This window comes from Elephantulus edwardii, unplaced genomic scaffold (assembly GCF_000299155.1).
Source record: "Elephantulus edwardii isolate Elephantulus edwardi_28Jun2011 unplaced genomic scaffold, EleEdw1.0 scaffold00002, whole genome shotgun sequence".
Taxonomy (NCBI): Eukaryota; Metazoa; Chordata; class Mammalia; order Macroscelidea; family Macroscelididae; genus Elephantulus; species Elephantulus edwardii.
Window position 1 is genome coordinate 45,020,889 of NW_006399752.1, and position 14,628 is coordinate 45,035,516.

The following is a 14,628-nucleotide window of genomic DNA, read 5'->3' on the forward strand; positions in this document are numbered from 1 at the left end:
TAGCCTGGTGTGGACCTGGCCTCGCCCGGGGCTGGAAGCAGGTGGAGGAAGCATTGCCCAGCCCCCAGCTGGCCGCCTGTGTTCTCAATTCCTTTTCAAGGCATTGTTGGAGAGCAGGGCGGGGCCCCGGCTGCCCCCTCAGCTGCGCCCACAAAGTGCCTGTGCTTGGAACTGACAGTGCCTGTGAGGCTTGCCAGAGAAGAAAGGGGGGCTCGGAGGCAGGAGGCAGGACGCAGCCGGGGCTTTGTCCTCCCTGAGCGAACGTCCCCAAGGAAACACTTGCCAAACGCTGGGCTCCTGCGGCTCCTCAGAGTCACCCTGCTTTGCCAGCTGTTTCTGCTCGATTTCAAGGGAAGGTGTTTCAAATACCCCTAATGCCACCCTGCTCCCTGTCAGCCCTCAGATCCTCAGGGAAGAAATCGCAGAACCCCAGCCCAGTTTTCTTTAGGAGACATTTGTGTTTCAGCAAATGCAAACTCTCTGGCCTAACACGCTGCTGTCCTTAGATCGTTGATGTTGTTGTTACGTGTCATCGAGCCAATTACAGCTCATAGCAACACTGTGAATGAAAGATCCCAACGTGGCCCTATCCTGTACCATCCCCGCGGTCTCCACTGTGCTCAAGTCCATTGTCCAGTCACTGTGTCTGTCCCTCTCACTGAGAGTTGCCTCTCTTTCTCTGACCCTCCACCTTTCCCAGCACAATGTCTTCTTCCAAGGACTAGCCCCTCATGACAACAAGCCCACAGGATGTGAGACAAAGCCTCCAAGGGGCACCCTGGTTGCACCTTCCCTGACACATCCTTATTTGTTCCGTGGCAGTCCATGGAACATTCAGTACACGACACCCAAAGGCATTGGTTGTTCTTCTGTCATCTTTATTCATTGTCCAACTTTCAGACGCATAGCAAGCATTTGAAAAGATGCTGGTTGGATCAGTCTTAGCCTTTAAAACAAACATCATCACTCCTTAACACTTTGCTGAGGTTCTTGACAGCAGATTTTCACAATGCAGCATGTCTTTTGATTTCTGCCCTGCTAGTATCAAGGACCTCCCTCCAATCCTGATGCCACATTCTTCATCTTGATTGAATACAGCTTCTCAAATTATTTGCTCAGCATACAGATTGAATAGGTATGGAGAAAGGATACAGCCCTGACACACCTTTTCTGATTTAAAAACATGAAGTGATTATCTGTTCAGACAACAGTTTCTTGGTTGTTTTGTTGTTGTATACCACTGGATCAGAACTGACCCATAGCTGACCATCCAGTGTGTTTTCAGAGACAATCGCACTGCCTATCCTTCTTCCACGGAGCAGCTTGGGGATTTGAACCACGTGCCTTTGCACTTGCCAGTGCAGTTTCTTATCACTAGACCACCAGAGCTCCTGATTTAAAAACATCCGGACAACAGCTTCTTTGTCTAGGTATAGCATTTGCATGAGCATAATTAAGTGTTCTGGAATTCCCATTCTTTCCAATGTTATAGCCATAATTTCTTATGATCCACACAATCAAATGCCTTTGCATAATCAATAAAACACAAACACCCTCTTTGTATTGCTTTTGACTGAGATCCATCTGGCGTCAGCAGTGACAGCCCTCATTCCACAGCCTCTTCTGAATCTGGCTTGAATTTCTGGAATTTCCTTGTCAATGTGCTGTTCTGGCCATTGTTAAATGATCTTCAGCAAGGTTTACTTGCATGCTGTATAAATGATATTGTTGGTAATTTCCACGTTCTGTTGGATCACATTTTTGGGATTGGGAAAGAGGATGAATCTCTTCCGGTCATCTGGACAAGTAGCTGTCTTCTGTATTTGTTGGTACAGACTACTAGTGAGCATGGCCAAGGCTGCATTTATTTGTTGAATCATGTCAACTGCTATTCTGTCAATTCCTGGGGCCTTAATTGATTTTTTTGTTGTTGTTGTTTTTTGGGGGTTTTTTGCCAATGCCTTCATTTCAGCTTGGACTTCTTCCTTCATTAAAACTGGTTCCTGATCATATGCTGCTTTCTGAAATGTTTCAGTGTCAACCACCAACCTTTTTTTTTTCTTTTTTTTAACTCTTTTTGATTTGGTGATTCTATGTATTCCTTCCATCTTCTTTTGAGGCTTCCTGCATCATTCAAAATTTTGCCAATAGAATCCTTCAGTAATGCAGCTCGAGGCTTGAATTTCTTCATTTCTTTCAACTTGAGAAGTGCCAAGCTAGTTCTTTTCTTTTGATTTTCTAACTCTACCTTTTTGTACATTTTAACACTTTGCTTTGTCTTCTTGAGCTGCCCTTTGAATACTTTTGTCCATTACTTCAGCATTTCCCCCCCTTTTGTCTTGGCCTCTTTACATTCTAGTACAATTGTCAGTCTCTTCTGACATCCATTTTGGTCTTTTCTTTCTCCCCTGTCTTCATAATGCTCTTTTCCTTTATTCCAGGACACTGTCCTTGATGTCATCCCACAACTCATCTGGTCTTCCATCATTAGTACTCAATCCATAGATACGGATTAGTCTTCCACCAATCCTGATGCCACTTTCTTCATTTAGTCCAGCTTCTCAAATTATTTGCTGAGCATAGGTTGAATAGGGATAGAGAAAGGATATAACTCAGATGCACATCTTTCCTGATTTTAAACCACACAGTATTTTCCTTGTTCTCTTTGGACAGCAACTTGTCTAAGTATAGGTTTCAGATGCGCACAGTTCACTGTCCTGGGCTTCCCATTCTTATGTTAGCCATGATTTGTTATGATCTACACAGTCAAATGTCTTCACATAGTCAAGAAAATGCATACAAACATCTTTCTGGTATTCTCTGTATTAGTCAGGTCTATCTAACATCCACAGTGATATCCTTGGTACCACAGTCTCCTCTGAATCCAGCCTGAATTCCTGGAAGTTCCCTGTCCATGTGCTGTTCTAGCCATTTTTAAAAAAATAATCTTCAGTGAGACATTACTTTCTCGTGATTGCCGTTGTTAGGTGCTATCAAGTTGAGTACAACTTACAGCAACCCTATGAACAACAGCTCTGAACCCTGTCCTTTCTTTAGGACATCATCCCTGACACACGAGATCTTTGCTGCCGTCACTGTGTCAGTCCATCTTGTCTAGGGTCTTCCTCTCTTGCTGACTCTCCACCTTCCCAACCATGATGTCCCTCTCCAAGGAATAGCCTTTCCTAACAACATGCCCACAGTATGTGAGGTGGAACCTCCCCATCCTTGCCTGCAAGGAGCACCCTGGCTGCTCTTTCTCCAAGATGTATCTGTCCTTTTGGCTGTCCTAAGATATTCCGGACTCTCCTCCAGCACTACAAGTCAAAGGCATTAATTCTTCTTCTGTCACGCTGATTCACTATCCAACTCTAAGATGTGTAGCAAGTGAAGGAAAAGACCATGGCCTGAGTCAGGTGCATCTTAGTCTTCAAACTGACATCCATGCTCCTCAATAATTTTGAGACTGACAGCGGACTTGCCCAATGCAATGAGTCTCCTGATCTCCTGACTGCTGGTCTTAAGGGGGTTGATTATGGATCCAAGATACTGTTCACAAATTTCCACACCTAGGTTTCCTGAACTCAGAGCCTCTCAGGCTTCTAGAAAGTTCTCAGCTTGTCATTCATCTACCGTCTGTATGCACAGCTCCTGGCAGGATGAGCAGAAAGCAGCTAGGCCAAGGGAACACTGTGCTGAGTCTACAGACAAGGACATGTGCCACCTTCCAGGGCCACACAGTTGCCTAACACCCTCAGGGGTCTTCCTTCCAGCCCTGCTCTGTGCCCAGGATGACCGTGGCCTTGAGCATGCCCCTTTCCTCCCTGGTCCTCTTAAGAGTCAGGCCAGGTATTACGTAGGTGGTTCTGGCCCTCCTGGTGGGTTCCAGATTTTCTCAGAGAGCAGATCTGTGAGGTGTGAGCAGACAGCTTAAGGGGAGATCAGAGCACCAGCTAGCCTCAGGTGGGGTGACGTACCTTCTCTCACTGGGCTGAGCCTGTCTCTCCCTCGGGGACAGCACTGACAGCTGTCGTGCTGGCATCTCTGGAAGGGCAGAGGGGTCTTAGAGAGGGCTGGTAGACAGACAGGGTGTCCTGACGCCAGAGCTTGGGGGCATTTTGGCCAGCAACACTGGCAGCTGGCCACACCACATCTCTCCTTCCACTGTCGCCCGGCGCCCCACTTCTAGTCATCCATCTTTCAGTTTGGACAACAAATTTTCTCCCGTTCCAGGCCCACTGCTGGGTACTGGGCAGGCAACACTGTCATAGAGAGTCCCAGGCCAGGAGTAGACGGAAGCCGTGAGGAGCTATATGACCATTGGTCACCTTTGATCATAGTCATGATGTCCTGGTCACTCACCTGTACCTGCTTCTGCGAAGCTCTTTGCCAACCTCTTGCTCAGTCCTCACTTATTTCCCCCATGATACACCTGATGCTTCTAAGTCACACTCTTGTAGTCCAGGTGACTGGTGAAGCTGACGTTCAAACCCAGCCTGAGCGAGTGAAGACTTCCCTCTGTTGCCTGGCCTTTCCTTCTCTGGGAGAGCACCAGGCTTCTCCCCAGGTGGCAGGTCCCTCACTGAAATGCTGGCAGCTGAGACTACAGGCACCACTTCAACGCTACCTCAGAGGCAGAAGTGCCCCCCTCCCGCGGAAGGCATCCTCTGTGGGGAGAGCTGAGTTTGAGTTCCACCAACAGCTCAGGAGCCTACAGGTCCCAGGGAGAGGCCACACAGTGGATCTTCAGCCCCACTCACACCAGCTGGGCTCTGCTGGTCCTGCTCCTGCTGACCACTGTGTCCCTGTCCCACACCCCTGCTGTCAGAATGCCCGGGCCTCAGTGACAAGGAGCTCCTGCCTGGCTGTCGGTGGAGACCTCGGCTCTGTGCTGGACAGACCTGGGCTCGAGAACGGGAGTGGGGGGCTCTGAAGGGTGTCTGGCATCCATTGTGCTCTCCCCGACCACTCTCCCACTCTGTCCGGGGTGTAGCAGTGCAGTGCCCAGCTCTGTCCCTATGGTGCGGTGGTGCACACAGCAAAGCCCAGTGAGGAAGCAGAACTGCTGCTAGCCCAGCCTGCAGTCAGCTGTCCAGGGTATTACACCTAGGGAAAGTGACAGCCAGCCACAGCCCCAGCACCCCCCACCGTGATGAGCCACGTGACAGTGACTCTGTTTCGATAAGGACACTGTGACTGTAGCCAGAGAGGGCCCGTGACATGCATGGCGCTGAGCAAAGGGCGGTTCTGGGGAGCCCCAGACCCTCCCCGAGGGGCTTCTGTCCTGCTGGCTGGTGACATAGTGTAGCACAGTCACCACCCCTCAGTGCTCCTCCCCGAGACCGAGGGCCCTCCACTCCCAGAGCTGCGGCCACCCTCGCGTGCAGCAAGGTGTGTGTGCCTAGGGCAACAATTACCACGGAGCATAAACACGGGGAGGGTGGTGGTTGCCTTCAAACTAGCCAAGTTCATTTATCCTCATTTGAAATAACAGGCTTAATGTAATCCCTTTTTTCCCAATTTGGTGCATCACCAAGATCTTATTTGTACAAAACACCTGATTATAATAATTACAAGCTTGAGGACTGACTGCATCTGTGTCTGAAGAAAGGGCCTGGAGTGCCACCCCCGCCCTGACACCCCCTCAGAAGACCGACCAGCTGGGTCCTCACCTGTGGAGGTGCCAGTAGCACCAGAGGGGTGGGGGGGGCTCCTCTCTGGGGGCGGAGTCTGCACCTTCTCTTAGAGGTGGGGTGCCCTGTACCTCCTCTCTGGGGTGGGGACCCTGCCCCTCCTCTCCAGGGTGGAGGATTTACCCTTCCTTTCTGGGGTGAGAAGCACCCTGCACCTCCTCTGTGAGGTGGGGAGCCTGCACCATTTTTTCTGGGGTGTGGGAGTCTACACCTCCTCTTAGGGCTGGGGGGCCCTTCACCTTCTCTCTAGGGTGGCGGGTGCCCTGCACTTTATCACTGGGGTGGGGGCTCTACCCCTCCTCTCTGGGGTGAGGAGCAGCCGGAACCTCCTTTCCACGATGGGGGCAGCCTACACTTCCTCTTAGGGCTGGGGAGTGGGGGACCCTACATTTCCTCCCTGGGATGGGGGACTCACCTCTACTCTCTGGGGTGGGGAGGAGCCTGAACCTCCTCTTCATGATGGGTATCCCTGCACCTCCTCTCTGGGATGGGCGGGCCCTGCACCTCCACGCTAGGGTGAGGGTGCCATGCACCTCATCTCTGAAAAGAGGTGCCCTGCACTCCTCCCTGGGGAGGGAGCCCTGTACCTACTCTCTGGGGAATGCAGTCTGCATCTCCTCTCTGGGGTGGGGAGCAGTTTGCACTTCCTCTTTGTGGCAGGGGCTCTGCCCCTTCTCTCTTGGCTGGAGGACCCTGCACCCCCTCTCACAGCCAGGGTGCAGGAGACACCAGCTCAGACCTCATGTGGTCATGTCGTTGCCAAGGGTCCCAGCAGGTTTCCTTCTGCGGGAAGCATGCTGTGCCTGGTTCATGGAGGGGCGCGGGGCTAGACCAGGCCTGCCTGCCAGGGGTGCCACCCACACCTGGTGCATCACACTGTTCAGCACTGGTGACCGTCACTGAGTACCAAGCGTTTTGCAGACGGACCTGGCATTTAGCACCTTGGTCTCCCCCGCACATGCGGGGCCACTCAGCAGGTTCTCATGTATGGGGGAGGGGGTGGGAAGAAGCACCGTCACTGCATCTCCAGGCCTGTGGGTGTCAGGACTAGACAGATCCGGTGCTCATGGGCATGGCGAGGGGTCAGGGCTCAGAGGGAAGGGCAGGAGTGGGATGGGGTCCAGGCTGCGGCTCACTGCAGTTGGGGGACAGGACGGGGGCTGTGCTCCACAGAAATACACAGACCACAGCCTGGTAGCACCGAGAAGGCTGTACCAGGGGATGGTTGCAAAGCAGGTAGGGTCCAGCTGGTAGCAAGAACGGTGACGCTGGTTCAGGAATTGAGCATTCAGAATTGGAGAGGAGGAGAGGAGGGCTTGGACTGAAGGGACGCCCATGAGCACGTGGAGGCCAGCACCCACCCACCCAGCTCCCAGCACAGCCAGCCCCCCGCTGGAGCCGTTCTGCAGGTCCCGTGGAGCGAGGGCTGTCACCTCAGCTCCGAGGACTGGGAGAGGCCGCCTCCTCGTTCCCGTGCCAAGCTGGAACCGGCGGCCCTGGCACGCCTGCCCCATCTCCCTGTGCAGTTCTGGCCTCAGGAATTCACTAAACAGACTGCTCAGGACATGTCAAGGTCATCCGGCAGTAAGCGCAGATGTGTGGGCTGGAAATTTCCAAGTGCCTGAGAACCCTAGAACGCTAGAGAACCCATAGACCGTGAGCTGCACTCTGCACAGGGTCAGGGCTTGTTCTACGCGGGGGCTTGGGGCCGGCAGACATCCCTGCCGTCTACCCTGGAGCCTCTGCTTTCTGAATGAAATCCGCGGCAAAGGCCCTGGTGGGCCGGGCCCACCCAGCGAGCAGACGCCAGCACTGCTGACAGCTGTGACTTCCAGTCCCCCTGTCACCCCAGCCTAAGATTCCTGAGCCCCCACTTTTCATTGGTCCACTTCCTGACATCCAGGACACCCCAGGCCTTTGGCACTTGCAGCTTCAGATCACAGCCAGTCCATGGGACCCCAGGCAGCAGGACAGAGGAAAGCTGTCTCTGAGCAGAGAGGTCTCCCTCATCATCGTCACAGGAAGCAGCAGCCCTGTCAGCAGGGGGGGGTGGGAAGTGAAGGCACAGGCCGGCCTCCCCTTCCCTGTTAGCTGTTGCCCACATCCAGTGGCAGGGGACAAGGTTGACCCACAGAGCTTCCGCTGGCTAAGTCTCAGACCAGCCCCTGACAGGGAGGTGGGCAGGTGGGCGTGAGAACAGAGCCGCCGAGGCTTTGCGTCAGGCATGCCTGGGCGCCCCTGCAGCTCCATCCTCCCAACCCTGGGACCTCCCAGCACAGGGCCCCTCTGAACTTGACTCTAAAGTGATGACAGTATGAGCAGAGGGGCTGGCAGTGCCCACAGCGCCTGGTGCCGAGTAGAAGAAGAAGCCAGCCCAGGGGCAGAGCCTGGTGTGAGCTGCCACCAGGTGGACTCACCAGGACCCTGTATTCTGCTCCAGCACTCAGCACTGCCTAGTTCTGTGTCATCCCCACGCCAGCACATTTGAAGCCATTCTCACAGCTGTGGGCCACCGTGCTGGGCACCCCACTTCACCAATCCTAACCGTCTCCTTAGTCAGTCACCCTCCTAGTGACCCAGAGCCCGTGAGCCGCACAGTCTGCTGTTGTAATTGGACGGTTTTCACTGGCCACCTACTGAAAGGAGATCGCCAGGCCTTTCTTCCTAGTCTTAGGATGCTCTGCTGAAACCTGCCCATCATAGTATGCCAACGTGGTATTTTTAATACTGGTGGTATAACGTCCAGCATCATAGCCCCACACAAGCCACCACCATACAGGAACCTGCACACAGGTGGTGGCGAAGAGCCTGGTGGAACCAAGTCACAAGCCCCCTCTGCAGGGGTGTCACAGAGGACTTCGTTCTGTCCTACCAGGGGGCTTATCATCATCCGTTTACCAGCAGGCACCTCCCTGTCTGCCGATTGGCTCTGGGAAGTAACCGCCCTGTGAAGAGCCATGCAGCCCCTTCCATCAGGCAGGGAGCTCTGGTGACGTACTCTGTAGTGAGCTGCGCTCCTGCCCCAAAGGTGGCATCTGTCTGGCGGTTCAAATCCACAGTAGGTCTTCAGGAGCAAGATGGGCACTCTCCTCCCACACCATCTACAGCCCCTGACACCCTGCACGAGGGTCAGCTGTGCGTCCACGGCAATGGGTCCAAGCGGTTTTGAGCTTTGGTCAGGCAGCTGGTCTTTCCTCTCCATGGCTCACAGCCCTTCCCACCTTGGGTAAAAGACAGTGTCCCACCATAAAAGCAGGGTGATAACCTCCCTCAGGACACAGGGCACCGGGTCTCACATCCTGCTGATTGCAGTCCAGCAAAGGGCCTCCCATCCGCTCCGTCCGACCTTGTGGGAAGTGAGGCTGTCAAGAAGGCAGGCATTCTCCTAAGGGGATCCGACGGGGACCGCAGCATCCTGGGAGATGGTTTTCTCTCTTACACGGCAGAGATACTCAGGGTGGCACAGGGCTGGCAGCGTTTGATTCTGTTGTGTGTGGGTTCACTTTATGTCAGACTGACTCCACAGCGAACAGCAGCAACAGCGTCCTGTCTGGACCCCACGCGTGCTTCTTACCACTAGGGCCGTTGAGTCAGAACCCACCTGGAGCTGACCCTCCAGAAGGAGATTGCCCTTCCCTTTCCTGTGGAGCAGCTGGTGGATTTGAACGTGTGCTTTTGGGATAGCAGCGCAGCTTCTTTCCACTAGGCCACCAGAGCTCCCTACTCTTATCACACGCACAAGAGTTCATAAGAAAGGGGCCAGAGGTGACTTCATTCTCATCTCCTCCCAGAGTGAAGCCCGCTGTGCCTTCAGCAGAGCTGGGTGCCCCCCTCCCACCCGCCAAGCCCAGGAAGCATCCTGCAGCTCCCTTCCCCTCCCAAAGCTGGGATAAGGTGCAGCGTGCCCACCTTTCCATCCCCCACACAACTCCCCCCTCTGCCCCAGGTTGGGGTGCTACTTGATTGGCTCTCCCCAGTCAGCCTGAGGCCATTGGCTGGCTCCCCTGCAGGGCCACAGGCTCTGGCCCTGGCTTCTCAGTGGCTGCTGCAGACTCTGGAAGTCAGGTGCCACCTTCGATGCCCCACATCCTGGAGAGACCACCCACACATGAGTAAGGGCCTGGGCACTGTCCACAAAGGTGTCCTCCCACCTCCCTCAGGACTCTTTCAGGAAAGGTGTCCACGTGGACTCAGCTGGCTGCATGCCCTGTGGGTCCGGCCACTGTCAGCCCTCAGGCAGCCATGTCTACCCAACTGCCCTGCTCCCAGGGTCCCCCAGCTGCCCTTGCCTATTGGTGAAGTCAGGCTTAAGGGCCAGCTGGGGCAATGGACACAAGCACATGAAAGAAATGAAAGGCTTTGCGGGCTAAGCACAGAGGAGGCGGTGTGAGGAGCTGGGAATCGGTCACAGTGGGGTAAACCCAGACAGTGTTGGCCTCCCTTGAGTTCAGGGATTCAGTATAGTTACAGCCCCCGAGGGACTGGACAAGTGACTTTAAAGTGTATCTGGAAGAGTCCAGACTGAGGCTGTCAGGAAACAGACCAAAAGTAAAGAGCAGAAGGCAAAGAAAGTTCATCGTTAGAGGAACAGAAATTAAACTGTGGACTGACAAGAAGTTAGGTCTGTGGATCAGAAAAATCAGCAAAGTCCCTGAAATGGGCTGTTTAGTGTCATAATTCCTCTGTGACACAGACGGCATCTTACCAAAGGGCAGAATGGGAGGACAAGTTAGCATGTGTCTCTGCGTAGAAGAAATGCATTTGGATTCCTATCACATGTCAAGTAAAAAACAGAGAACTGCCTTAAAACCAAAGGACAAGTCACAGAATTGATCTTTCGTGGGTTCTTTGAAAAGATAACTTACTAAACTTTGACTTGATTTTTTTTTTTAAAAAATCACCAAAGAATTCACTTTCAAAGATGAAAAAAATATTTATTTAGAGAGGAAAATTTTCAGAAGTCAAACAACAGGCCAGCAAAGCATGGAGGTCTGTTGTGTGTCAAGTTCAACAAACACATCAAGGCTGAAATTCACATGTTGCTCATGGGGCAGATCCCCACAACGGAGTAGATGGTGGTCAGGAGCCAGCGAGTTGTCGCTGACGCATAGTGGCCCTTGAGTGTCCAGCCACCCACCCCAGACGCATCCTGACAATCACCACTATGTGAGTGTCCACTGCTGCAGCCATGGTGGCAGCCCTTGTGGAGGGCCCTCCCCCACCTTTTACCAAGGGTGAAGTCCATGTCCAGGGCCTGGCCCTGGAATACTATATATGATAATGGACCTGGAAAAAGAATGAAAGTCACACAAGTGTTGAGGACTTTCGTTCATAGGGTCGCTATGAGTCGCCTATGACTCGACGGCACTTAACAACAATAATACCAACATAGAGATCATTTGGCCTAGTGGAGAGAAAGCAGTGCTACCAAGCCAAAGGTGGGTGACTTCTAATCCGCAGCCCTAAGGCCTGTTCTTCATTGTTTTTGTTCAAGCATTCTTCTAGGTCGTATAGTCTTGGTTTGTCCACTTGCCGTACAGAGGTTAACTTGTGGTTGCTGTGAAACTGAACACTGTGACACTAATGTGTCAAGTGCGTTAATGGTTATCCATGGTGGACAGTGTTTGGTGGAGCTCCCTGGTTGAAACAAGCTTGGAAGCAGGAGCGGCATCCACTTCCATAATAGCTTGCCTCCGGAAACTCTGTGAACCTGGAGAGAGGATGAAAGTCACCCAGGTGTTGAGGACTTTCCCTCATAGTGTCACTATGAGTAGCCTACGACTCAACGGCACTTAACAACAACATGATAATATGATAATATATGGGTTTTAGAGGGTGCATTTCAGAATGTCCCACTAGTGAAATTACAGACATGAAGAGCAGTGATGGGCGCTGTTCCTGTGTTAATGGCTGTAAAAAAGTGATACAACCCTTTGGGAATATAATTTCAAAAATCTTTCAAGAACACTAAAAATGTCTCATCCTCTGGCTTCACTTGGGGGCTGTCCCCCCCCCCCCCCCCCCCCGCCCAGGAAGTACCCCTGAATAGTTGTCACTGGTTTACTGAGCCCCGGCAGGACCGCTGTCAGGACCTTCATAAAGACACCCCTGAGCTCCTTCTCCCCATCATCTGACACCCTGAAAAACATCCATCTCTCTCTCTGTTCTATTCACACTGTTTGTAGGAATTCTGACTAAGGTTCTATTTAACCAAAGGTTTCCAGGGTTATGAAAGCATTGAAAAATCGGATCCAGAAAGACGTTCATCACAGCTCGGTTCCTAATAATAGCAAAACAGTTGGATACAAGCCCCAAGTGCCATGGGGGTGGGCTTGAGTAAATGGCGTGTGTCCGCCAGGTGACAGGTCTAGAGATGGAAGCTCAGAAACACAGTCATAACAGGCTGTTCGGGGAATAGCACGCGCATGCTGATTAAAACCTGTAGAAAGACCAATGTGCCTGGGGCCCTGCGGGGGACACTGCTAATCAAGAAGGGGGACCGTGAGAGGCTTTAAAAAAAATCTGTTGTCGTGTCATAACTGGCGTGTCTTTAGGTGTAAAAGAGGGGACAAAGGTACAGTCCTCTGTAGACACGTTTCGCCTGGTACCAGCCAGGATGACGGTACAGGTGGCCCTTGGACCATCCCATTCCAGGTTGGTAAGCATTCAGATGAACCATATGAAATGGACATTGTTATGGTTCTCCAGTGTGGACATCGGCATCTTCATATGGTCCAAGTGGCAGGGGACTTAACTTCATGCCCAGCTCAAGGCAGCTGCCTCCCTCCCTACAAGGAACTTGCTGGAAAGTTGAGGAGGAATCAGAACTCAGGTTCTTTTAACAGTCTATCTGTCTGTCTGTCTTCCCCCCCACCCCCCACCCCACCCTACCCCACCATCTGCAGGCTCTGCTTCTTCACCAGCTGGGCCGCTACAGCCTAGCAGAGAAGATCCTCCGAGACGCTGTCCAGGTCAACTCAACGGCCCACGAGGTCTGGAACGGGCTGGGCGAGGTCCTCCAAGCCCAGGGTAACGACACGGCAGCCACGGAGTGCTTCCTGACGGCCCTGGAGCTGGAGGCCAGCAGCCCGGCCGTGCCCTTCACCATCATCCCCCGGGTGCTCTGAGCCAGCTGGGCCACCAGGGATGTCTGATCGCCCCCACGGGGTGACCGACGAGCACTGAGGCCAGAGATGAAGGTTCAACTCACCACCGTGACCTAACCAGACAAGCCCGCTGACCGCTCTGCGGGCGTTTCTGTGCATTATCATGTCAGCCCCGGTGACACTTGGGACCTTGTTGAAAAATGGATTACGTGCCATATTTTGTTAGTTGTCATCAGAATCTTCAGTAAAAAGATTATGGAATTAATCAGCAAATGTAGAAGAGTATATTCAAAGTTAAAATGCAGTGGCAGAACAGATTATTTTTATCAGAGCTGTAAAGAAAACTCTCCTCACCATCACTGCTGCCCCGCCCTTGGCCCAGAAACCGAATGTGAATCTGCCGTTTCCCACCTCAGCACCAGACCCGGCCAGGACAATTTCTTGATTTTGTTGTGGATAATTGTACCATGTGACAAACCCCTGTCCTCTTAGAACAAAGCCTACGTCCAAGAATATTTATATTTTACCAATATATGCCTGTTACAAGAGAAGGAAATATGAGTTATTTAAGTTTAACTTTTTTATGTGAATTCAGAGTTTATTTATCGATGGAAATATGTACAAAGAAGCTTCAAATGGAATATTTACCGACATTCCTTATACATGACAGACACTTGGTAAATGGGAAGATGATGTTAATAATAAAATGATTTTTAAATGGACCCCTGGCCTCTGTGTGTCATTATTAAAAAGCCCACAGTGCAGGGATGGGAAGCTGTCTGTGCCCAGGATATGACTCCCCTCCCCACCTGCCTGTGGTCCCAGGGACAAACCATGAACTTGGACCTTGTTCCCTGCTCCACACACACACACACACACACAACTCCCCTCGCCCACCACGTATCACATAATTTGATGCTGATCTCGAGGTGGACTCGTTCCTGCCACTCGGAAACCCAGCAACATCCCTGAATAACTTTTCATTCCAGCCTTTCTGGTCTTTCCTGGGTTATCCAGATGAAGCTTCAGGATTGGAGCATATTACTCAAGCCTGTCCAATCAGCATGCAGTATTAATGAAAGGGGTGTGGTCCAGGTATGAGCATGTGACTGAATTGAGCCAATTGAGTGGGAGCTGTCAGATGAGCCTGCCCAGCTGGACCCAGGAAATGTGAGGGTGGGATTGGGACACCATCTCTCCACCGGCCAGGTCAAGCAGAACGGTGATAGGGACCAGGTGAGAGTGGTACAGTGGTTAAGCGCTGGGCTGCTAACACTGAGTGCTTCATACCCATCAGCTGCTCTGGGCAAGAAGGGGCAGTCCTTAAAAATCACAGCCTTGGGGACACTGTGGGACCCTTCTGCCCCATCATAGGGTGGCTGTGAGTCCACTCATCAGTAGTCGACGATGGTAGTGAACCCAAACCTCTAGAGCCTTCTCCCAATGGGATCCCAATACTGGCAAAAGCAGGCCGCCACCTCACCTGCTCGGCCCTCGTCCTCTTGTTGTTGTTGGGTGTGGTGGAGTTGAAACTGACCCTTAGCTGACCCCACAGCGGGTTTTCAGAAGCAGGAAATCACACAGGAGGAAATTGCCCGTCCTTCTCCCTGAGAGCAGCTAGTGGATTTGAACCGCTAGCCTTTGAGATTGTAGTCCCCACCCAGAAATATGCTCCAATCCCAAGACCCTTGACTTACACCAGCAAAATCCTTCTTCCCTGGGTTATGTACGTCACTTCTGTCCCCCCCTGTCCCGATGCAGCTGCCCCTGCAGCTCCTCATTCTCTGATCTGTCCACCTTGAGCAAGGTCCCCACAAAGGACACAGTTT

The 14,628-nt window shown here is 52.4% G+C and overlaps 1 protein-coding gene across 1 annotated transcript in view; it reads left to right on the top strand.

Moving 5' to 3' along the window:
- The window catches only part of TTC7B (tetratricopeptide repeat domain 7B), a 388,142-nt gene extending 374,621 nt beyond the window's left edge, over positions 1–13,521 (top strand). The window contains exon 20 of the mRNA XM_006879120.1: positions 12,599–13,521. Coding sequence (XP_006879182.1) covers positions 12,599–12,820 — 222 coding nt within the window. The 3' untranslated portion in view covers positions 12,821–13,521. The remainder of the gene's footprint in view (positions 1–12,598) is intronic.
- Positions 13,522–14,628: the final 1,107 nt, after the last annotated feature.